Genomic DNA, 26140 nt, shown 5'->3' with positions numbered 1-26140 from the left:
AAGGTAGAAACCAGTCTCACGGGTCACATGAAAGCAGAGGGCCACCCAGCCTTGGCCTGTGGGATGCAGTTTGCCGACCCCTGATCAAGTGAGCCCTGCCACCAAGTGCCCCTTAGTGTTCGCTGCATGTTTACATACTTAGTGACCTCGTATGGGACAGGGTTGCTGCCAGATTCTGGCAGAAAAGACTTGAGTTGTATATTTTTATGGAGGGCTAGGGTTGTTTCCACACGCATATTAAATACACTGTAAAATGTTTCCCGGGCTCTTTAACAGACAAGCAATGCACATTTTACCACGTGCTTTCTGCTGCAGGACTGAATTTTATGCAAGCTAATAACGTCTTAGTCAAGGTCGGGAAGTTAAAGAACCTTGCAGTTTTCCCTCCTGATCTGCCTCTCCCACCAACTTGATGATTGGGTTAAGAGTTACAAACACATGATCTGTGACATTTCATTAACTGAGAACACAAAATGCAAGGATGATTTTAATTATTACTTTTTCTCAAAGGGACTTTGTTTTCATCCTCTAATGGAATTAATTTGGGGGACTTAAAAGTTATTCAGTCAACCTCTGAATAGGATTTTTGAACCTCTACAACCTCTCCATGACTGATATTTTGAGCCAGATAACTCTTTGTTGTTGGGGCTGTCCTGTGCATTGTAGGATGTTTCACAGCATCCCTGGGCTTTGCCTACAGAAGCTAGTAGCACCTCCCCCTCCAGTTATGTCGCCAAAAATGTCTTTAGGTATTGCCAAATGTCCCCTGGGGCACAAAACTACCCAGAGTTAAGTACCACTGCACTAAAGTGAAACACTGATGGAACACTTGCTGTATTCTAAGCTGTCTTAGGCATACAGAATGATGAAAATGACCCAATCTTTGCTCTCTTAAGGTCACAGTCTATTGTAAATAGATACGCTATAGTATAGAGCAGCATGGTAAGCAGCTTCACAATGCTCTCAGAAAGGGTAGTGACTGGGAAGAAATACAGCCATCTGTCGGAATCTAATCTGGATGTTATGAACAATTCTACAAGGAAAACCATAATCTTGACCCAGTCTGTGTGTAACCAACAACACCCAAACAAAAACCATGGACTACTGAACATAAAGCATGTTGAGGAAATAAGTGCTGGTCCAAACACAGTGATGTACTCAAGAATCTTTTTTTTTAGCATTTTACACATTGAGATATAATTCATATAAAATGTACCATTTAAAAGTGTACACGTCAGTGGGTTTTAAGATATTCACATTGTTATGCAACTATCCCCATTATCTAATTCCAGAACATTTCCACCACTCCAAAAGGAAACCCCATACCTAATAGCAGTTACTCCTGATTCTCCCCTCACTCCATCCCCTGGCAACCACAAATCTATTTTTTGTCTCTGGATTCGCCCATTGACATTCACATAAATGTAATCATACGCTATGCGGTCATTTTGTGTCCAGCTTCTTTCACTTAGCATGTTTCCCAGGTTCATCTATCCTGTGTCAAATGTCAGTACTCCATTCCTTTCTATGGCTGAGTAATATTCCATTGTGTGGACAGACCACATTTTGTTTATTCATTTACCAGCTGATGGATACTTGGTTGTTTCCACTTTTTGGCTACTGTGAATAGGGATGCTATGAACAATTGTGTACAAGTTTCTGTGTGAATACGTGCTTTCATTTTTCTTGGGTATATTCCTTGGGTATATTCCTAGGAGTGGAACTGCTGGGTCATATGATAACTGTATGTTTAACTGTTTGAAGAACTGTCAGACTGTTTTCCAAGAGGGCTATATACTTTATTTACCCACCAGAAATGGATAATGGTTCCAATTTCTCTATATTCTTACCAGCACTTGTTAGTGTTCATTTCCTGATTACAGCCATCCTAGTGGGTGAGAAGTATTATCTCTCTTTTTTTTTTAATGGGATTCTTTGTGTTTTTTTTTCTAATTGGGGAAGGGGAACAGGACTGGGGAACAGTGCGTACTTCCAGGACTTTATTCCAAGTCAAATTGCTGTCCTTTCAATCTTAGTTGTGGAGGGTGCAGCTCAGCTCCAGGTCCAGTTGCTGTTGCTAGTTGCAGGGGGCGCAGCCCATCATCCCTTGCGGGAGTCGAACTGGCAACCTTGTGGTTGAGAGGATGTGCTCCAACCAACTGAGCCATCCAGGAGCTCAGTGGCAGCTCAGCTCAAGGTGCTGTGTTCAATCTTAGTTGCAGGGGGCGGAGACCACCATCCCTCGCGGGACTCGAGGAATTGAACTGGCAACCTTGTGGTTGAGAGCCCACTGGCCCATGTGGGAATTGAACTGGCAGCCTTCGGAGTTAGGAGCATGGAGCTCTAACCGCCTGAGCCACCGGGCCGGCCCAGTACTATCTCATTTTGATTTGCATTTCCCTGATGGCTAATGATGATGAGTATCTTTCACATGCTTACTGGCTATTTGTGTACCTTCTTTGGGGAAAGGTCTATTTAGGTCCTTTGCCCATTTTATAATTTGGTAATTTGTCTTCATGTCCTTCATATTTGAACCATAGATTGAAACTAGTTGGTAAAAACAGCTATCCCCATACCTTAGTGAATAAGGTAATGCAAAAAAACTTCCATCTAGGTCCTCAGAGAGTCAGTTCCTTGACCATACACGCCTGTAATAAACCTCGACGATGTGCCCAATTCTGCTTTCTCTTCCTTTAACAACATGGAGCTGATGTTCGGGGAGCAGACTGGTGGGAGGAATTAACTTTGCCTGGGAAAGAGGATGATGGTGTCACAGCGGAGATGACACATGAGTTGCAGTTAAAAAAGAAAACATGACAAACAGGAACGCTGTATGGGAGAAATTGCCTATGGGACTTTAATTCCATACTTGTATAACAAATGTGTGATTGATTTCATTAGAGTCCAATCTATCAACAAAACCTTAGATATGACCTGCCGACTTCTTGACTGCAGGTTTGCAAGCAATACGCCCCCAACTCCAATAGGAAGGGCCTTACCTATTTCTTGATGCCAAAAAAACCCAAAAACAAAACAAAAAAAACCACCCAGCTTAATCCTCAGTAGGGCATTGCTGTGTATTGAGCAGTCTGCTAGGTACAAAGACGAGCATGGCAGACAGAGTCCTTGGTAATGAGCTTCAGACGAGAAGGTGAGGGTAAGAAAGGCATTAAACATAGTCAGCTATAGGAGCTTAAAGCAAAGACACATAATCTGTTCAAAGGGATGCAGATGCTCTCTCTGAGGGTGCAGACTTTAAATGAGACTGAAGATGAACAGGGTGAACCACTTGGAGTGAGGGCAAGAATATTACAGGCAGAGTGAGTGCAGGCTAAGAGGTAAGAGACACCAGGCATGTGCTTGAGGAACGAATAGAAGACCAAAGGACTGGACAACTGGAGGGAGATGAGCCTCAAAAGGTGGGCAGTGGCTCCATCACAGAGGGTCTTGTGAGGGCAATTGGGCCTCACATCCTAACGGCAAAAGGACAGCATTGAAGGGTTTTAGGTGGGAAGGTTATTTGAGAAGATTTCCCTTATCATGGTAGAAGTCTGTAAAATGGACTGGAGGGAGGCAGAATGGAGCATTTGGCTCAGAAGCAAGATTCTGGTAGCTTGGACTGGAGCAGTAGCAGTAGAGGTGGACAGAAATGGATGGACTCAAGGTGGATCCAAAAGACTTGATAGTGTATTAGTCATTCATTCAACAAGTATTTGTTGGGTATCTACAATGTATCAGACACTGGGTTAGTCTCCAAACGCTCAACAGAAACCAAGAGGGACAGAAGATCTCTGCCCTCGTGGAGATCATATTCTGGCCAATTGGATGTGGAAAGCAAGAGAGATACATTATCTGATAGACGGCAGTGTTGTATTTCTGGAATGAGGAATGTGGATGGAGGAACATGTTAGGGAAGAGAGTAAATCATGGATTCTCTTTGGGACACGCTGATTTTGAGGGCTCATCGGACAGACAACCAAGGAGAGATGTTGAGTAGGAAGTTGGATATTTGGGCCAGAGTCTAGGAAGCAGGATGAGATTTGGGAGACATCTGCAGGTAGTTGGTTATTGAATCTCTGAGAATGGATGTGTGTAAGAAGAGAAGGAGGCTTAGGGCAGAGCCCTAAGGAAACTAGCATATGAGAAGTGGGCGAAGAAGGACAAAGATCCAGAAAGACACCCAGGCAATGCTCAGGAAGGTAAAAGAAACACCAGGTTAGTACAGTGTCAGGAAAGTCAAATGCAGACAGTGTTTCTAGAAAGAGCAGGATCAGCTCTGATGTTAAGAGGCCGTAAAATATGGTGGTTAGGACTATGGTCTCCTTCCTGAGTTTGAATCCTGTCTCTACTGTATATTAACCTGTGACTTGCAGTAAGTTACTTCACCTTCCTATGCCTCAGCTATCTCATTTCTAAAATGGGACTAACAAAAGTATTTACCTTAAGGGATTTTGTGATAATTAAATGATTTAATATATGTAGGGCTTGGGACAGTGACTAATGCAGTAAATGCTCCCTAATTTATTATTTTTAATAGTACTAGCAGCAGGATTAATATTATTAGATGTGTTGAATAAGGTATAAAGTTGAAAATTGCTATTGACTCATAATCAGTTAACTACATCTCAGTTAGAAGTAGGTTTCTGCTTTAGTCTGAGTCCTCTGAGAAGCAGAAGCCAAGATGGAATTAAGCATGAAAGGATTTTATTAGGGGAAAGGCCTGTGAGAGAAAATGGGAAGGGAGCTGGGGAAGGCTGGGAGAGCCATTGACCCACCATAGAAGTCTGATCTTGAGTGAAGGAGAGAGGGAAAGAAGATTGGGTGGAAGTACCCAAGACTGCTGTGCAGTATAAGGAAGGTTTGGCCATGCTGGTGGGGAATCCAGGAGCCAAAGTCAACCTTCAGAGGAGAGCAGTGTTTCCCACAAAAGGGTCTGACTAACCCTCTTTCCCCGAAAATAACAACATTAAGACCCAGTCTTATATTATGTTAGATAAGACCTGGTCTTATATTATAGTAAAATAAGACCACGTCTTATATTAATTTTTGCTCCAAAAGACACATTAGAGCTGATTGTCCAACTAGGTCTTATTTTGGGGGAAACACCGTAGTATCCCTGACAAGCTCGGCCTAGAAGGAGGCATGGCCTCGCTCAAATGTGAAGATGGATTTTCAAGAGCAGAGTAGGTGGGGCCCTCTGTCAATTATGCCCCCAGTTGTTGGAGGTCTCATGGCTGCTAGTTTTCACGTGACTTTACTTTTTAATGTAAGTAGGGATCAATTTTCAATGTAAGGGGAGATTGTTGTGGAATTTCACGTTAAGGAAAGTGACTTAGATAGCATCCAGGCCTAATCTATCATTTACACATGAAGAAACTAGGGCCAAGAAAGACTGGGTGACTTTTCATTGATATTAGAAGTCAGAGAGAACACACTTCACCAAACTAATGAAGGGGAGCAGAATCTGCCACCCCAAAATATGACTCTTTGGGCTGATTATTTTTAAGTAACAGCAGACATAAGCTCTAAAAACCGAGAAGTTACCCTTTGGTAAGAGGCATTTATATTTATAAGGGAAATCTCCATTTGTAAGGGGGTCACCCTCACTGTACCAGGAAGAGGAGGTGACTTTAAATCTCTAGAAACTCTCATCAATCGAGAAGGCTAGGACTTAAATCTGCATAACAGCCTGACCTTTGTCTACTGTGCTTTGCCTGGTCACCTCCCAGAACTGGTTCCCCACCCCCACATCTTCTTTTACCTTAGCTGGAGATGGTATGGAAGGTGGTGGCTTGGGCCGTCTCAGTTTTCCTGGGTCTCTCCCATGTATACAGGAGGGATGCATGTTTTTAAACTTCTGTTTGTTTTTCTCTTGTAATCTGCCTTTTATTGGGATGGGGGAGTCTCAGCCCAAACCCTAGAGGGTAGAGCTATATTTTTCTTCTTTTATACTATTCATCCATCTATCTATTCATTTGTTCATCCAAAATTTATTCCATAACAACACATGTCAGGCACTGTACTAGGTAGTAAGACTCTAGAGGTATATGAGAACTGCCCCTGCCAGCAAAGAATTTATAGTCTAAGGATGAAGATAGGCAAGTAAACAAATAATTATACTCCAACATGATGAATCCTACCAAAGGGGTGAGTTCTCAGGAGCTGGGAGAAGATATAGGAGTTGTTAGGTTGGGGGGTGGGTAGGGGAGTAGGTGAGGGGTTTTCTGGAGGAAATGGGGCCTGATATGAATTCTGGTGACTGATGGAAATGGGAGGAATCCGTGTAGTGGGGAAGGTGTTCTAGGCAGAGAAAATAGCCTGTGCCAAGGATGGAGCCACTAAGAACATGAATTGGTGGCCTATAAACCCGAGCATAGAAAGTGACGTGTTTGGAGCAAGAGAGTGGGAAGGGAAGCAGAGAGAAGAGTGCGATGGAAAAAGAGCAGGGAGATAAGCAGAGGCCCGAAAGAAAAGGCCTGTGTCCATGTGAAACATTTTGTTCATCCTGAAAGCTCCAGAGAGTTATGGAAGGGTTTCAAGCAATTAGAAATATCAAGGATTTTACACAACACGAAACAGCCTCCATAGAATTATGGTGAACTTAATAAGCGCCAACAAGATTACTAAAACTATTAGATGTGAAATCACACAAAACAAATTGAAATTTGTTGAAATACGATATTTTTTCCAAAAGTCTAATTAGAAACTTCGGTGAAAGTCCCCTGCACAGGTGGGCAAACCCATTTCATATGCATTGGTCAAAGTCAATTACTTTTGATTATGCAGAATACTGCCTGGGGTTAACTAACTAACAGGAGAAAGTTACCAGAAGATGAAATTCATATACTGTTTGCACATTACCACAATTCTCCAGAGACATCCTCTTTCTTGAGTTTTATTGCTTTCACATGCTTGCCTGTAGGTGAAAAGGTGAAATTGAGAAATCTGAGGTGTATTAATTTCTCCCAAGTCATCGTTTTTTTGACATGCTACAAAGTATCACTTGTAAAACTCTCCAAAATGTTAATGACTAACACTTGGGCCATCAAAAACTTGTTAATAAAGTAAGATCTCTTATTCACTGTAAGGAATTCCTTCCCCAGTCACAAATGCATCTTCAAGTTAGAAGATACCAGAAATTTGTCATTAAACCTAGCCTTACTCTCATTTGTTTAAAAAATAAAAACAATAGTTAGGAACCAAGTCATGATTAGGAATTATAAAATAGACTCTGATGTTCGGGCAACTACATAATCAGAAAACACCAGTTCCACCTTCAGCTGCTCTGTGGATGCAGCGACATGTTCCGTGCATATTTTCTAAAGAGGACCAAGCAGCTTGAAACAACACTGAAGGAGAAACCGTCAGAGAACCATGCGAGTCCATAAATGAGCAACATGCCTTTTAATTAATGGGTGTGTCATCATGTGTTCACCCAGTTTTGAGAGACAGCTTCAAAGGGACAGCCACAAATGGGACTTTACTGGTTTGATCATCAAATTCCACATCTGGTCATGAAAATGGAAAATTAGTTTAAAGGGGGGAAGTCACTAGTGAATAGAATTGCTAATAATTACTCGCTGATTTATAGATGCCAGAGGATATTGATTTATTACACCAAAAACCCAGTTCTGCATTCTATGTTTGCGTTTTTTTAATGCACATGTGCAGCTATTTAAAATTATGAATAAAAATAAAATTAATTATTAAATGTTTCTGTTTAAGTTGAAACAATATTGTTGAGGGGAAGAAAGAAATCCAGCACTGGCAAGCATGACATTGACAATAACAGCAGGGCACACTATCTTATAAAATCTTTTAAAAACGGCTAAAAAATGCTTTAACTCTTAGTTTCTAAATAGTTCTTGCATGACATTCCATGTTAATGTTAGCAAATGATTTGGATTACTTTCCCAGCAATCTCTCCTACCGTTGCTCTAATTCCACGCCCACTCACAAACTTTCCCATCACTAATTCAATTATTCTTTTACTTTAATATCTGATTGTGAGTATTCTGGATAAGGGACATAAATTATTAGGTTAAACTATATGAAACTGTCTTTTTTTTTTTTTTTAAGTTACAAATGGCCAAATAGCTGTGATTTTGTATGTTGCAATTTAACGATCGTGGAAGAGAAGGTTAAGCACTCATCAAATCCATGTCTGTGTCTCCCAGGCACAAAGCTACACTATACTTCCCAGCCAGCTTCCCAGTTAGGTGGAGCCACACAACTGGTTGTGGCCAATGGAAGGTAGGTGACCACCTCCAAGTCTGCTCACAAAGCCTCATGGGATCTGTGACGTGCTCCTTTTCCATCAACCCATTGAATAAAGAGCACTCTGCGGACCTCGAGGAAGATGGCACCTCTCAAGAGGGATAGAGCCTGGTCCTAGGTGAAGGCATGCAGCAGTCTCTCAACCATGCCTTGGACTTTGAAGCAGGTAAAGAAATAAACTTTTACCGTGTTCAGCCACTGAGATTTTGAGATGCTTTGATACAGAAGTTAGCCTACTCTGATCAACACAATAGTATTTCAAAGAACTCTTTCTTTTCCTAAAGTCTAGTACACATGATTCTTCCCTTATATGTGAATCCATTCATTAGAAAAAAAAAAATCTTACAGAGTTATCAATATGAAGCGCACCTAGTTCCACACTTAGTGAAGCATGTGTTTTAAATGCATAAAATAGGACCACTGCATTCTGGCATATCAAGGATGCATGGGTAAGGCATTGTATCAATCATCAGAATTTAATAGATGTCTGAGTATGAGATTTTATACATTTGGCTGGACTGACTCAACCCCATAGAACCTGATAAATCTGGGGTCATCAATAAAAAGGAGTTCATGAACCTAGACAGAGAATTCTTGATCTTGGACTGAAACGATCTGCCACCTTGGGAGGTCTGGCTGGGCTGACCAGCTGCTCACTCTCACTCTTACTCTCTCTCTCGCTCACACATCTCTCTTCCTAAACAATGTTTGGCATATCGAAGGCCCAGAGAACCTGGTCCTGAGGAGGGAAGTATTAATGTAGGCGAGCAAGTCTCTGTGGAAAGGAGGCCCTGAGCTGCGGGAGTCTGAACTAAATGCTAAATTTCCCAGAGTTCCTTTAATGCATCATACAGTTTGCTGTCTACATTGATCAAATTAATCAGAAAATCACCGTCTGCACAGCTGAAGTTAATTTAAAAACATTCCAGTGATTGTGGAAGTAGTATAGTATTTCTTCATGGGATTCCTTATTTTCTGCAAAAATATGCTGTGCCAGAATTCTTAGTATGCTTGTTTATGGTCAGGTTCCAGGAAACTTCATGATATTCTCCAAGACAAATTGAGAAGTTAAAACTTCTTTAACTGATGTTTAAATCTGTTTAAATATCGCCAAACAAATGAAATAATTTTTTTTTCTAAATAGGGATAACAAGGTCCAACCATGAGGGGTTTTTTGGTTTTGATTTTTGTTTTGTTTTGTTTTCATCATAGCTCCCAGTATGGCAAGTCCATTGTACCTAACCAGTTAAGATTAATTCAGGGTTCCCATCTAGCTTCAAGATACAGAGTCTAAGTCGAACAGGCTCAGGGATACCCCAAATCATCTCACCTTCCTGGATATGTAGACTATCAAGCTCCTCGGTTCTAGTGTGTGTTGATGCATCTTCAAATTTCCCACACCATGAGTGGTAGGGCAAAACTTAGCAGAACTGGGAACTTCTCATTGCTTCCTCTATTTCTCTCACTTATCTTCCAAGCTCAGGAGTTAGGTGGAAATTGGAGATGGAGGAGTATGTTAGTTTGGGTTCCCCCGAAAGCAGACCAGGAGACAAGGATTTGAGTGCAAGTGGTTTATTTATGAGGTGAAGGGAACATCAATAGGGGAGTAGGGAAGTGAAACAAGGAAGGGAAAGTAGTCGAAAAAGCCAGTGTTATCAAGAGAGCTACATTTATTTTCTATCACATTCATTCATTCATTCATTCATTCATAGTGAACATGACGGAGAATGATATAAAACGGAGTTAGAGAAATAGGCAAGGCTAGATCAAGCAGGCCCTTTCACACCATTCTAAATAGAATGGATTTTATTCTTAATCCCATGGAAAGTCACTGAAGGGTTTTAAGGAGACGGCTGACATGATCTGATTTACATTTTAAGAGGAACACTGGGATGTGGACTGGAGGGGGCAAAATAAGCTATTGAGGGCGTTCAAGTGAGACATGGTAGTGATGTTAATCAAGAATTCATTTTAGACGTCCTAAACTCAGTGACACATCCCAATGGATGGGTCAAAAATAGAGAGCCTGGGCTTCATATTTTGATGCATTGAAAGCACTAGGACGGCAAAGATCACCCGGAGAGGGTATAGATAGGAATAAAATAGAGTCAGAAACTGATCTCTATGGACATGGGGACTGGTAAAAGAAGTTGAGAAGGAAGGAGGTAACGAGTGTGGCAGAAGGAAAACAAGTGTGTGTGCTGTGTTGCTTTTAAAATACATCCAAAATTTCTTTGATATCCTGCCTTTCAAAAAGTTAAAAATAGAACTATTTTATGACCCAGCAATTCCACTTCTGGGTATTTATTTGAAGAATCCAAAACACTCATTTGAAAAAAATACATGCATCCCTATGTTCACTGCAGCATTATTTACAATAGCCAACATATGAAGCAACCTAAGTGCCCATCAATAGATTAGGTAAAGAAGATGTGGTACACATATACAATGGAATATTACTCAGCCATAAAGAAGAATGAAATCTTACCATTTATAACAATATGGATGGACCCAGAGGGTATTATGCTAAGTGAAATTAGTCAGACAGAGAAAGACAAATACCATATGATTTCACTTACATGTGGAATCTAAAAAACAAAATAAACAAACGAATGAAACAGAAACAGACTCACAGATACAGAGAACAAACTGATGCTTGCCAGCTGGGAGGGTGGTTGGGGGGGGCTGGGTGAAAAAGGTGAAGGAATTAAGAAGTACAAATTGGTAGTTACAAAATAGTCATGGGGATACAAAGTATAGCATAGGGAATATGGTGAATAATACTGTAATTAGTTATTACAATATTATTCACTATATTCCCTATGGTGTATGGTGCCAGGTGGGCACTACACTTATGGGGGAATGGTGCCAGGTGGGCACTACATTTATGGGGGAATCACCTGGTAACTTATATAAATGTCAAACTACTATGCTGTACACCTGAAACTAATATAATATTGAATGTCAACTGTAATTGAAAAATAAAATTAGAAAAAAATAAAGCTTAACTCCCCTCCCCTTATGTGGGGCTGTATTTAGTGACTAGTTTCTGACAAAGAGAATATGGTGGGAATGAGGGAGGACAACTTGTTAGATTAGGACATAGAAGGCATTGCAACTTCCTCCTTGTTCTCTCTCGGAATTCTTGCTATATGGGAAGTCAGCTGACAAGTCATGAGGACACTCAAGCAGCCCAATGGAGAGGTCCACAAGACAAGGAGCTGAGGCCTCCTGCCCACAGCCATGTGAGTGCGCCATCTTGAAAGCAGACTCTCCAGCCCCAGTCAAGCCTTCAGATGACTGCAGCACAGGCCAACAATTGGCTGCAACCTTGTGAAAAACCCCAAGCCCCATCCCCTTCAAACTGCTCCTGAATTCCTGGCTCACAGAAACTGTGTGAGATAATAAATATTGTTTTAAACCACTAAGTTTTGGGGTATTTTGTTGAATAGCAATAGATAACTAATACACACAGTGTCCAGAAACAAAGCAAAGAGAATACTTAAAGAGTAAGGTGACGATATTTCTATAGATATTTGCTACTTTGGTATTTTAATTTCCCATTTATTTTCCTCAAATCTGAGATGCCACGAATTATAAGCACACTATTATTAGGTATATTACGAAAGAAAAGATGCTGCCAATTAAACTAAACTATGGCTCATTACCTAAATGACAATTCTGTGCAATTGTGTGATAATTCTGAGCATGAACTAGTCATGACCAGGTTATCTTTAAAGAACACAGAACCTGCGATACTCTGCTTTGCTCTCTATTGCTCTCAGAACAAAGTCGAAACTCTTCGGCTTGGTATATTGGGCTCCTTGCAACCTGGTTCCAGCCTGCCTTCTTTGCCTCTTGGCAGCCACTGGGCTCATGACCACAGATGCTGGCCAGTCCATTCTGTATCTTGGGCCAAAGCCTTCCTGTTGCATTCCTTTTGCAAGTATGTATCTACCCTGCCAGCCATTCATTTATTCCTATGCAACATCTACTACAAATTAAGCACTGGAATACGCCTTTTTCTCCGTTTTATATTAGGTGGACTCACTCACATTCTGAGGCTCATGTCCTACTGTCTCTTAGAATTCCCAAACAGGATTAAATCACAGTGGCAACTTACTTTGATAAAACTTCTTTCCCTTTTCTGTCCCTACTAGAACTTCCTGGGGTCACTTCCCAAATAAACCATGTACACTTGAATCCTGGTCTCAGAGTCTGCTTCTGAGAGAATGTAAACTTAGAGAGGAAGGTGGAGGGTAGAGATTCTGAGAGAATGTAAACTTAGAGAGGAAGGAAGGAGGGTAGAGATTCCCCACTTATTCTACACACGTCCCTTGATTGTGTTGGGCAAGAGTCAAGCTAAACAGGGTCACTGGTGATAATGTGTGAGAAAGCACTTTGTAAAAATGTCAGCTTTTATGTGTTAAATTTTGGGGGGAAATACATTTGGAATACAGGCATACCTCGGAGATACTATGGGTTCAGTTCTAGACCAGTGCAATAAAGCGAGTCACAAAGTTTTTTGGTTTCTCAGTGCGTACAAAAGTTATGTTTACCCTGTGCTGTAGTCTACCAAGTGTGCAATAGCATTATGTCTAAAAAACAATGCCTTAATTAAAAAATACTTTATTGCTAAAAAATGCTAACCATCACCTGAGCCTTCAGCCAGTTCTAATCTTTTTGCTGGTAGAAGGTCTTGTTTCAATGTCAATGAAAACACAGTATCTGTAAAGCACAATAAAATGAGGTATGCCTGTATGTGGAATGTCACTGCTCTTAGAGCAGAAGACCAAATCAAATGCAGTTCTTGGGAAATCATCTAATTTCTTCAAGTTTCTCCATCGCATTGTCTGTCAAACAGACACACTACCCATTTCTTAGGGTTGATGAGATAACTGATTGAAATCACACTGCTAAGTGATGACACATAGTAGTGTCTCAACAATATTTGTTGAATGCCAATCTGGTTTATGAAGGCTAGATAATGTACTTATTCTCATTCAATGTTTACATAACCTTGGTTTATGCACATAAATTACATATAAATAGGACTTGAATACCTTCTAAGCCAATGAAACTATTAAAATAAGGTAGCTCAGAAAGGACTTCTATGATATAATTGGACATTTCATGGTCACTATTTCCTAGAAACACTCAACTCTTTAGTTTTGGGTATATTCCCACAAATTCTCGTTTTAAGAATAAAGAAATGAATGGCATGGCAGCCATTCACAAATCACTAAAATTATGTTTAAAAATAAAATAAAGTCTAGTCCATAAGTCTAAAAACAACAGACTCACAGCTCAGGCTTCCTGTGAAAAGCTGAATAAACCCCCCCTCTCCCCACAAGATGTCCACATCCTAATCCCTGGAACCTGTGAATGTTTACCTGATATGGCAAAAGGGACTTGGCAGATGTGGTCAAATTAAGGATTTTGAGATGGGGAGATCATCCTGGATTATCTGGGAGAGGCTGATATAATCTGAAGGGTTCTTCTTAGAGGGAGGAAGATGACTGAGAGTCAGAGAAAAGGCAAGGTGACAAAGGAAGAAGAGATTGGAGTGATGTGGTCACAAGCCAAGGACTGTTGGGAAGCTCTAAAGGCTATATGAGAAAAGGAAGCCCTTTTCCCCTGGAGCCTTGAGAGGGAACCAGCCCTGCCAGCACCTTAATGTTAGCCCAATAAGACTCACTTTGGACTTCTGATCTCCAGAACTGTAAGAGAATAAGTTTGTGTTATTTTAAGCAGCTAAGTTTGTTGCAAATGGTTACAGTGGCATTTCCTTAATATGGCTCTGAGAAAATTCAATTCTCTATGTAGGGTGTAGTTTGCAGAAAGCAGGACTCTCTCCATGCATGCAGACCCTCTGCACAAACCCAATCATTCCTTCATCTCTCACATTGTTTGTACTCGAATTCAACAGAGAAAAACTATGTAGCAGAAATATGTTATAAGTAGGGAGTTGCTCCAAACTTGAATCTCAAACATAGCAAAGTTAATATATTTATCTTATGTGCCCAAGGCAAAAAGATGGCAGCTTTAGGACCTGGAACACTGGAGACAAACTTCAGATCAATAAATGTTCCAGACTGATGCTGTTCGATAGAAAAATAATAGCCACATATGGCATTTAAAATTTCCTAGTAGCTACATTTTTCAAAATGTGAAACGGATGAAATCAATTTCAGTAACATATTTTATCTAATATCCACAACATTATCATTTCAACATGTACTTACATAAAATGATTAGTGAGATCTTTTATGTTCTTTTTTCATACAAAGTTTTCAAAATCCGATGTGTATTTTACACTTACAGCACATCTCAACTTGGACGGCCACCTTTCAGGTACTCAAATATTGTGACAAGGGGCTAGTGGCTACTGTATTTACTGTATTAGACAAAGTATTAATAGGTGTAGAGTATCTAAATTGTCCCAATGCCCAAAAACATAAAAAAGTCTAGGGTTAAAGCCAAATTCTGATGCTTAAGATCACAGAAATGCACACTGCTAATGGTTTATTCATCTGATGAGTATTAACTGTCTACTATGTGCTAAGCACCATTTAAGAGGCATATAATTTTCTACATCGCTAAAATTATGGTGCAGTGTTTCAATTAAAAAAACAACCGGTGCTTATATTAAAAATCTCTCTCTATAACAGTGACAATTTTTGCTATAAGCTGTGAAACCTCAGGAAATAACCAGTAGACATACTTTTCCAAAGTGAATGCCTTGCCTTTTCTGTTAATGTGCTGCCTGTAACTCAGAGTTTGGAGCTGATTAAACACGGCTCTGGGCAGTTCCTGAAGAGCTGACCACTTGACATTTCCAAGCATGCTGCAGATAATAAACACACCCGCTCATGAACCTGATACTGTGTAAAGAAACCAGGTTTCATATCTTGAAAGCTGCAGAATCCTGATACAAATTCTCCATTTTAATATTCTTTGGTTTATTTGGGGGCTTTTTGGCTTTTCGTTTAATTTGGTGGCACTTTGAAAGTGACGCTCCTGGAGGTCGGTTTGCTGGCTGCTAATGAACTAGCAATCTCATTTCCAAAGAGCACTCTGTCTTCCTTAAGGGGCTTTCTAGCAACACAGGAAGCTCCAACGTCTCAGGACAACGTGATTATGAGCGAATGACATCTGCTCACATTTTGATCACAAAAAGGAAATTGAAACTTGTGACCATACATTCTAAGAACCTGGTTTGAGGTTTGTTCTCTTTGAATTTCAAAATCCCTTAATACTGTGGTAGACTGACGAAAGGTGTTTTTTCTGTAAGTCGAAGACAGAAGAAGCCTGTACCTTTAAGAAGCCTGCACCACACCAAGGCTCTCAGCCTTTTCTCTCCAGGAATTGTCCAGCTAAAAACTCTCAATAGCACAGTGAGTCTCACTCAGCTGCAGGTGACTCTCCCCCCACGCCCCACCTCCCACCCCAGGGGACCTTGGGCAATGTCTGGGTGTCTGGGGACATTTTTTGGTTGTCACAACTTGGGGAGGTTGCTACTGGCATCTAGTGGGTAGAAGCCACAGTTGCTGCTGTTAAAAATCCTACAATGCACAGAACAGCTCTCCCTCAAAGTTCACTAGTGCCACAGTGCCATAGTGCAGAAGCCTGCTCTAGGGCACACCTCAGAAAGCAAAGTATCACAGACAGGGAACCAGGAAAACTTTTCCAGTGAGTGGTTCCCCAAAGGCTGCCCTAATGACTGACGAAGAGCAGGGACTCTGGGCCAGACTGCCTGGGTTTGAATGCCGGGGCCATCACCTACTGGCTGTGCCTCCTTGAGCAAGTTACTCCACCTCTCTGTGCCTAATTTTTCTTCTCTACAACAGGCGGGTGATAATAATATTACCTTCCACACAGAGCAGTTATGGGCTTAAAATGGGTCAATAGTCCTAAAGTGTTTAGAGCAATGCCAGGCCTAACTACAGCAAGCACTATATAAGTGTGAATTTACTAAGTGGCTTTGCAGATCTCTGCAAAATCTAAGTTTCAGGGCTTAGAAAAACTTACTGGCAGTAAAGAAATGGCTTCAGATTCTGAATTGTCACAGCAAGACGCATGAGTCGATTTCATCTGACAACCATGTCCTTTCTTTCCAGTTCATTAACCCTAATCAGAAAGCCATTGAGTAGAGGGACCCCTCTTCACGGCTGGCTCAGCCCACCAACAGTAAACACTTAGTTCGTGTCGTGTCATCCCCAGTTTCTTTCCCCTCCTTCTCCAGAAAAACTAGTGACTGACAATCAGTTGATGCCCTTCGGATACGGTGGAAAACACAAAACGGCACAGGCACAGATGTGGCTCACCTACCCACAGGCAGACCCTCACACACCTGGCCCCACAGTTGATGTCTGCAGACTACCAAGCCAGAACGCACCTACCGAGCTGCGTGCAGTCTCCCTTCTCCCGGAACCCACGGTGGGGTACCGCGGATGCAAAGGGAACTGGTTGGTGCAAAGCCCGTGGGTGCTGCGAACCTGGCGCCCTTGTTAAATTCCGTCTCAGCGCGCACATATCCGCGGAGGTGTCCGGAGGGATGGGGGACAAAGAAAAGGGGCCCCATGGGGGAGCGCAGGCGCGGGCCGATCGCCAGCTAGACACTCACCTGGACGCGTTACCTAATCCACCTGCCACCCAGGGGAGCAGCAGTGGGAGCGCGAGTGCCCAGAACGGCGGCATCTTGGAGCGGGACTTTGCCTTGGCCTTCTGCTCCTCCTCCTGCCCCCCGGGAGGGCGCGGGACCTGGACGCAGCGGGGCCGCTGCCTCCACTCTCCTTGGCCGCTCCGGGCCTCTGCTCTTCCAGGCGCGATCCCCGCGGGTGGGGAGGGGAGGCCGGCCCTGCAGCTGGGACACTCGCGGCCTCAGGAGAGGTGGGGGCGCCCTGGCAAGGCGCTCCGCGGCTCCTCTGCGGGTGAAGCGGACCGGGTGCGCGAGGGAGGGCGGGCCGGCCGTGCACATCTGGCTGGGACCCGCCTCCAGCACTACCCGCGCATCCTCCGCGCTCGGTTCACCGAGAAACTTCCCCCAGACTCAGTTCACTTCATTCTCGTCAGTCCCTGCGTATCGCCGTCTTTTTCAGACATGGGACAGGTTTCAGTAATACCTGCACTCAAGGATTTAAGAATTTCGTTGAGAAATCAAAGCAGGAACGAAGGATGCTGGTTCAGAATAGCACTTCTGTCCTACTTCCGTTCAGGTTTTGTCCTAAACGCCGTGCTGGCATCATCTTCCTGAACACCCACACCCCTTTTCTCATCTTACTCCTTGGTGGCTTCAGATGTCAAATGAGTCTCATGAATAAGGTAATAAGATCTCGTCAAGGCCTTTCCAAAACTTTTTGAACTCTTCTTACCATAAATGGGTTTAGTTACTAGAAATATTAAAATTGAAAGGAAAGAATATAAGGTATGAACTGTATACCTGCGAATACTATAAAGCAAATGGTATATAAAATTTGTCTTGGTGAGGGTTTTCCTACAAGCAGACCCTGAGGCAAGCATTGGAGTGGCAGTCGTTTGTTCTGGAAGAGCAGAGAACACTGGTAGGGGACTGAGGGAGTAAACCTGGGAAGGGAAGGCAAACAATAGCAGGTGTGTATCAAGGAATAACCGGGGGCAACTGGAGCTTCATGCTGCTGGGCAGCTCTCAGAGCCAGCCTCGAACATGGTCTCCACGTGCTCTCACCCCAAAGCCCCGGGGGCTTTGGCATTTAGACACCATCACCATTCTGTCATCACCTGAAGGCTTCTACCGGGGTGCTGACCCCAGGACTTCTGCTGAGCTGAGGGCAGACAACATCCCACGGATGCTCACTGGCATGGCCCGGCCTGGAGGGAGATAGGCAGAACACCTCACTGGCTGCCACCTAATGCCTAGCAATTGAACTGAATGGAAAATTATGGTTTTGCCCACGCCACTTCTTCCTAAACTTTCAGATCCAAATCACTCTCTCCCCCCAAAACACTATTACTCAAAAAAGTCCTAATAAAACATGATTAGCCTAAAACGTGGGGGCCACCCTGCTTTCTTTGCCCTGAGTTATAAAGGGCCAGAGTAGCATCTTGCAAAACATTTATCTGTCACATTCTAGCTTTGGTTTCAGCATTTTGATGCTGTTTCTCCTTTTTGTTTTTTTTCAGAGCCAACTGCCCTTCTGTAGGCTTAAAGGAAGTGATGAACATTACACCAGGAAACTTCCCGAGGAAGTCGAACTCTCCTTGGCCAGCCCACTTATATTTCCTTGGGGACAAAGCAGCCATCAGGTAGTATGAGGAACAGAGACGGAACCTGGAAATGATGTGTTGCCAGGTTGAACGCAAATTGCCATGTAGAGGCAGGTGTTTTTAATACCCACACTGGTGTTGCTTACTTTGAAGAGAACTGCTCTTCGGGGGACCCTACTCTATCTACAAAGCAAAAACAATCTTTGATCAGAATCTCATAAAATCGTCCACACCTTTTACAGGCCTCCATTTCCACCCCCAATCTATTTCCACTTAGCCCCCTGCGTAGAACAGGTATGATGGGATAGTTTTGCACTTTCTGAATATATACACGATGCACATATAAAACTTTGAACACTTATGATGTGCCCGGTGCTGAGATCCAAAACTCATATTGAAATATCAGCACCAGAAGCAAAGCACTGTCGGATGAAAGAGCTGGGTGGAAGAGTATCTGAGCCAGAGTTTTTAAATTCAATACAAATTACCGGGGGGTGGGAGACCTGGGGGAGGGACTTGTTAAAATATAGGTTCTGATTGTGTAGCTCTGGAGTGAGGTCTGAGTCTTGACTACTAAAAAGACCCCAAGTGATACCCATGCTGCTTTTCTGAGAACCACTTAAGGTAGCAAGGGTCTAGAGATCACCTAGATCAGTACTTCTCATGTTCAGCTGGGAAGCTGTGAAACTACTGATGCCTGGGCCCCCCACTTCAAGAGATTCTAATGTCTGGACGATGGCTTGGGTGTGGGGACGTTTTAGAACTCCCCAAATGGTTGTAATGGAGAACCAAGATTGAGAACCATTGATCTGGACCAACTCCGACATTTTACAGATGGAAACACTCAGCTCCAGTGTGCAGAGCACCTTACCCAAGGTCACACACAGGATGAGCTCATGTCTCTGTTTCCATCACATAGTCCTCTCCCTGAAACTTCATGGTGTTTTCTTGATCACCATTCCTACTAGAGAAGAGTGGCACCTCTTCTTAATCTTCTATATTTATCGTAGCCCAGTGATGTTCTAGAAATGTATGCGTTTTCCTTGTCTGTTTTTTCCATTCCTTCTTGTTTCATGAAAGGAGCCCATGAAGTGTAAGACTCTCGATGCAGACACTGCTAATATCTGTATGGGAAAGTGTGTCTTGAGATAGAAACTGTTTTTCATCATTCTGTGCCTGTCAAAGACACAGTTCTTGGAGCTCTATGGTAGAAGCAAACATCCCAACCACGTTTCAGTCTTCCTTCACTTCCTTCCCCGCTTCTTCCTTCCCTCTCTGTCCTCTCCATCCATTCTTGCTCAAACATTTATCTGGAACTTACAAAGTGCCAGGGCTTGTGGTAGGCAGTGGGGACTGCTTGGTGGAAATGTATCCACCAGATAGTTCCTTGTTCTTTTTTTTCTCCCTGGTGACCTGGGCTGGACAACTAACACATGGTTCTTAGAATGTCTGGTCTTCTTTAACATAATGAGTCTCACCTCTTGGGAAGAATCACTAAGGTGAGATTAAAAGAGAAAAAAAAAGACACCTTGATTCATTTTCTCCTCACATGTTGCCAGTTCTTAGAACTCTTCACTGGCTCACTAAGGAAGAAAAAGAAATTGATATTTGTGAATGATTACTATATACATGCTAGACATTTTATAGAGAGTAATTATTTACTCTTGACAACATTTATAAGATAGGTATTATTACACCATTTTACAGATGAGGAATGTGAGGTTTAGAGCAGTCAAATTATCTCGTCTAAGGTCACCTACCAACGTAAGAGAAAGAATATAGATTTTGAAGTCAGACCTCACTGGAGATTAATTTTACCATCAGATTTCAATCTTCATAGCAGATTCATAAACTGGTGGTGGTGGGGTGGGGTCAGTTCACGACCAGAAACAGTGAATAACATTTTATATATGGGGGGAGTATGTTCTGGTAAGAAATAACATGGCTTTCATCTGATTTTTAAGGGAGTCTATGCCTTCCTTTAAATGTCATGACTATACAGAAAAATCCCCTTGCCGTGAATTAAATATTATTGTCTGAATGTTAGCTCCCTTGATTTTAACCAAATTCGTAAGTTTCCAACTTAAGGCATTCAATCATCAGGGGCTTTTCTTTTTGTCTCTATTGGGAGTAGGTATGGCTTGAGTCCACCCTGTATACTTCCTTCCTGTTCCATGTGTAAATATCCTTTGCTATTTTCCTGTTCACAATTGAATGTAATAATAACTTGGCATACCTCTGCAAGCCTTGTCTATTTATTTTTTTCCTACATAAAGCCTATATAATGATTTGTGAGAACTAAACACAGGCAATTACGTTTAGATAGGCCTTAAAAGTAAAGTCTTTCTCAAAGTCACTCCAACTTAATTTGGGAAAGTTTGGTTGAGAAATGTTCTGTGCACTGTAAAATTAGAACTACATTTGTGATCCTTTTCTTTTAAAGAAGAAAAATAGTGACATTGCTAAAACAAATTCTTCTTTTCTTTCTTTCTTTCCTTTTTTACATATATACCTACCTCCCTAATTTCAAAAACTCTTCATACATGGTTTACAGACTTATTCATTCCTTTAACAAACAATTATTGTACCCATGCCAATCATGTGCTGGACACTGTGTTTGACTGGGATAAAAGATGAATAAGACATAATCCCTTGCCCTCGGTAACAGAAATGTAAATATATTATCAGAATTAACGGCATAAGTGTTAACAGAAGTACTTTAGGGTGCTGTGGAAACAAGGGAGGGAGAAGATAAACTCTTTGTGTTCCATACACGTGAATGTTTGACCCTGTTTTATCCCCTCTTTCATGAATCATTTTATAAAACGATTTTTAGATGGCAAGATTTTTAGAAAATAGAAAATCTTGCTAATTGTATTTGTTCAGATACCAACTTGCCCCAAACCACATTGTCCTGACCCACAGTTCTGCTACTCTGGAGTGAGGCAGCATTGTTTGGTAAAAAGAGCAGGACCGGAAATGAGGACAATCAGGATTTAGTTCATGGTTCTACCAAGTGATTTCCTCAACTTGGGCAAGCCAGTTCATCTCGTTAGGCCTCACTTTCTACATCTATATCATGCTTGCAAAAGATTCTGGATCCTTAAGTGTCTTCCTCCAAAGTTCTATCATTCTAACATTTTCTTGGACAGGAAAGTAGGAAAAACAATCAGCTATAACCCAAAATACTGTATTTGAAATTGCAAAGTTGGGTTAATTTCAGCAAATAAGGAATCTTGATCTAATGAATAAATGGATGGATAAATGAGTGAATGAACTGTGTGTTTTTTTCATATTGTGGCTAAGATGCATCCTGCTTTGCTTCTGGCTCTGATTCCACATACTCTGTGAGGCCTTTTACATACATAGATGAATTTCTTGAGTACCCACTTGGTGCCAGGCACCACACCTGGGCAAGTTGTGTAGCCTCTCTGTGTTTCCTCATCTTTAAAAGAGGAGGTAACAATATCTCCCTCGCAGACATATTTTAACCATTCACATAAAATCTCCATGAAATCTGGGACTGTGCCTCTTTGCTCACCTTTGTATCCTTAATGCCTGCCAACGTGGCTGGTGTATACAGTAAATGCTTGCTAAATTAATGATGGATGAGTGAATGAGTATTTGCTGAATGAATGAGACAAAATGTGGCCATTATGGTTATATACACTCCTACTCAAATTTCTGTACTTCCCAAGACTTGCACCTCCCTAAGCGTTTTGTCACCTGATCTATAAGGTGCCCCAGTCCTTGCACTCTTATTCTCCAGGGCCCTGTCTCTCAGATGGCATTTCCGTCTATATCTGCTCTACTGGTTAGGATCCAGCTTGCAAACAAGATGTGGCAGATACTGGCTAGATACACTCCAAAGATACTTTTCTTCCTTGTATACAGCTAGACTGTATCTCCTAGACTCCAGGCATTTCGGTGGGATTTGAACCAATGGAATGAACCAGAACTGAAGAACACTATTTCCAGGCCTGGTCCCCTAACGCACATGGGACCCTCTACTCAGGCTCTTCTTTCATAGGTCACCCAGATGAACAGGACCCTGGGGGATGCTGAGGACAACTTCAAGGACAGCAGAGCTACAAACAAGATGGAAGGACCTGGGATCTCCATGTCACTGCTTGGAGGAAAACCACATGAATTCCTTAGACTGCTCCAAGAGTGACAAAGCAGCTTTTACTGTGTTAAGCCACTGAAGTTGTGGGGTTGTTTGTTATTACAATGAAGCTACCCTGACTATTACACAAGCGAATCTGTCTCTGGTTATCTTTAGCAGAAAAGAAATTGATGGGAAAGATATTGGGTAGTTAACAGAAAGTATAGGAAGGCTGAAATGCCAGTTTGGAAAACGGACAGAAGCCAAGGGAGTGTAGGAAGTAAGAAACACCCCAAGGTAAGCCTCAGAAGAGACTAGTAAATTGTTGCTGCGGCTGCTGCTGGGAGGGGCACTTGACAATGGCCACTGGGAGGGACATAATTTCTCAAGTGTTCCAATTTCAAGTCCTGCTAGGAGGGTACCTCCAACGAGCTAAGCTTAGGAGATAGGAATCCAAGCTCTAGCTGCCAGGTGTCATGGAGAGTGAGGTTTTGGCCATTTGGTTTGCTCAGACCTGGTTTCTCAGCCTCAACATTACTAACACTTGGGACCAGATAATTCTTTGTGGTGGGGCCGCCCTGTGCACTGCAGGATGTTTAGCAGCGTCCCTGGCCTCCACCCACTAGTTGCCAGTAGTATCCCTCCCTCCAGTTGTGACACCAAAAATGTCTCCTGATTGCCAAATTTCCCCTGGAGGGATGGGGCAAAATCACTCCCAGTTGAAAACCACTGCCATAGAGGAAAGGCTCCCACCAAGCTATACAAGTGGTAGATTTCCGAACAGAGGAGGCAGCTAGGCATGTCCCAATTGGCATCATCAGAGTGTACTGAATCGGCCTTACAGCAGGCACCAGCAGTGCCCACCCACACTTAGCATCTCCACGTCCACGCAAGCCAGTGCCACTTCAACCGCTCACATGATGGACTCTTTGGCTGCTGGAGCTGCAGTGCCCATGCAGAGCAGATTAGAAGTGCCCAGGAACTACGAGCCACCTTGTAGCGGCCCATGACTGATGAGAGCTGGTAAACAAACCCCCTACCCTCCTCCTGCCTGGGTTAACACAGTGGGGTAACACTAGCTGCTGGGTTCTCCTGGGATTAAACTCCAGTCGCCCACCCACAGTGGGAACTCACTGCATACACACCTTTTATGGTTTCCTTCCCCTCAGTCTTACCTACCCTCTTGCTAACCATTGTTTCCTAGAATCACCTACAAATAAATTATTTTCATTCATATTTATGTCTGAGGGGCTGCTTCTGAGAGTCAGGGGCTTCTGAGAAGAACAAGGCTAATGAGTAAGAAGGGAACAAATGCTCAGGGATTGGGTGGCCCCAGATATATCTATATCTGAAGCTACACCAAGGAGATCCATATCTATCTATCTGTGTGTATCTCTATATATACATACATAGATATCTGTTAAGACGGGGGACTGTAATGGTGGCACTAAATCTTCTATTTTGAGGTTTGGCTCTCTGGTATAATTTGATTTAAACAGTGTAATTTAGCTTGGGACTTTTTGAAAGCTTTTCTTTCTCCGCTTCCTTTCCACCAGGCCTTAATGATTCTGTTTGCTGTATATTTACTACGCAGACCAGTTTCAGTGTTTCTATTGACTTCAGCCCAGTGCTCGCCTTGTGACTTTGGAGAGGTTTTGCATCTGTATGGGATCCACTCTCCTGGCTCCAACTTAAATCTACACAACATATGCAAAGGTTGCGATAATCAGTTTAACTTCACCTTCCCCCACTCCAACAGACAAAGTCGAACTCAATAGAAAATTCCACTACAAGCCGAAGCAATTTACATCCTGGTTTGAAAAAATAAAACTTGAGATGAAACAAAGACTCAATGCAGTAGTTTGCAGTAGTTTCTAGAAGACTTTGCCCAGCCGACCCTCCTCTTACTTTATAATAAATTTTCCTTCTATATTTCTACCTGACACATGACTTCCTTCACAGCTCGAAAGCAAGCAGACACAACAATATCTATATATCTAGATACATATATAACCTTATCTCTATCACTGTATCCATAATTATATCTCTATCTCTATAACTACATCCATGTCTGTCTGTATCTATACATCTCTAACTATATATCATTATCACTATATCTATACCTGTGTATGTATAATTCTACCTACATATCCATAACTATCTATTACTCTATCTGTAACTATATCTATAACTATGTATCATATCTATATCTATGTCTGTAACTCTATATCACTATATATATCTCTATTTCTATAACCATATCTACATCTATAAATCTATATGTCTCTCTGTTTCTCCATCATCGTATCTATATCTATCACTAGCATTCTCTATCTCAAGTTAGTTTTATGATCCTTCTGTCCCTTTAAGGCCTGGATCTACTTGCTGCCCTCCATCTCTATGAGAGTCTCTGGATCCTTCTAACGTACTTACTTTGAACTTGAGCTAGTTTGTTTCTGATATCCAGAGGAGTCCTGATTAACATTACCCATGCCGTCTCCTACCTTTTGCAGTCTGGCCAGTCTGCACTGACCATTTCAAGTAAAGAAAAGAAGAGGTCCATTTATATCAAACAATGAACGTTAAGATAGAAGAAATGCTTGTGATATGAGGTCCAGGCCTCCTATTTTACAGATGAGAAGGCAGGTGCAGAGAGGTCCCAGCTTCCACCTGGAGTCAACCGTAAGATTTTAGAGGTAGTAGGATACGGAAATGGGGATAGAATGAGGGTGCCTGGTCAGTGTTCTTCCTGCCACCCAGGTTCTGTTCATCAGGAAAGTGAAATGCACTGAAGAATCAAAAGACACCTCTTCTTTTAAAATCTATTGTAGCACATACTATTAGGGTCTCACCCATATCTTTTTGGCATTTTCCACTACCGTAGTCCCCCTGCATCCATAGGGGGTAGGGTCCAAGAGCCCCAGTAGATGCCTGGGGATAGTACCGAACCCTATATACACTGTGTTTTTTTCTATACATACACACCTGTAATAAAGTTTAATTTATAAATTAGGTACAGTAAGAGATCAACAACAATAACTAATAATAAAATACAACTATTATAACAGTATACTGTACTAAAAGTTACGTGAATATGGTCTCTCTCTCTCTCTCTCTCTCTCTCTCTCTTTCAAAATCTTATTATACTGTGCATACCTTTTCACTTAAAGGAGGCACTTTACAGCTTCTCTTTGGCACATCCGAATTACTAGCATTACTACTCTTGCACTTTGGAGCCATTATTAAGTAAAATAAGGGTGACTTGAACATAGGCTCTGTGATACCGTGACAATGGATCTGATAACTGAGTAGCTACTAAGTGACTGAGGGGCAGGGAGCATCTACAGCGTGGAGACTCTGAGAACAGGGATGGTTCATGTCTCAGGAGGGACCAGAAGATGGTCCAAGATTTTATCGCACTACCCAGAACGGCGTGCAATTTAAAACTAGTCAATTATTCCTGAAACTAATAAAAAAAATTATTTAAAAAAACCCCACCAAATGAATTGTTTA

The 26140-nt window shown here is 42.1% G+C and overlaps 1 protein-coding gene across 2 annotated transcripts in view; it reads right to left on the bottom strand.

Moving 5' to 3' along the window:
• The window catches only part of EGFL6 (EGF like domain multiple 6), a 52666-nt gene extending 35206 nt beyond the window's left edge, over positions 1-17460 (bottom strand). The window contains exon 1 of one of the 2 annotated variants that reach the window (XM_019746249.3): positions 16904-17460. In XM_019746249.3, coding sequence (XP_019601808.3) covers positions 16904-16977 — 74 coding nt within the window. In that variant the 5' untranslated portion in view covers positions 16978-17460. The remainder of the gene's footprint in view (positions 1-16903) is intronic. The other variant, XM_019746250.3, reaches the window with a different exon arrangement.
• Between the last annotated feature and the right edge of the window lie 8680 nt (positions 17461-26140).

Source organism: Rhinolophus sinicus, chromosome 18 (genome assembly GCF_057876585.1).
Source record: "Rhinolophus sinicus isolate RSI-liver-muscle chromosome 18, RSI-T2T, whole genome shotgun sequence".
NCBI lineage: Eukaryota > Metazoa > Chordata > Mammalia > Chiroptera > Rhinolophidae > Rhinolophus > Rhinolophus sinicus.
The sequence above is the reverse complement of the archived record's forward strand: the minus strand, read 5'-3'. Positions and strand labels throughout refer to the sequence as shown.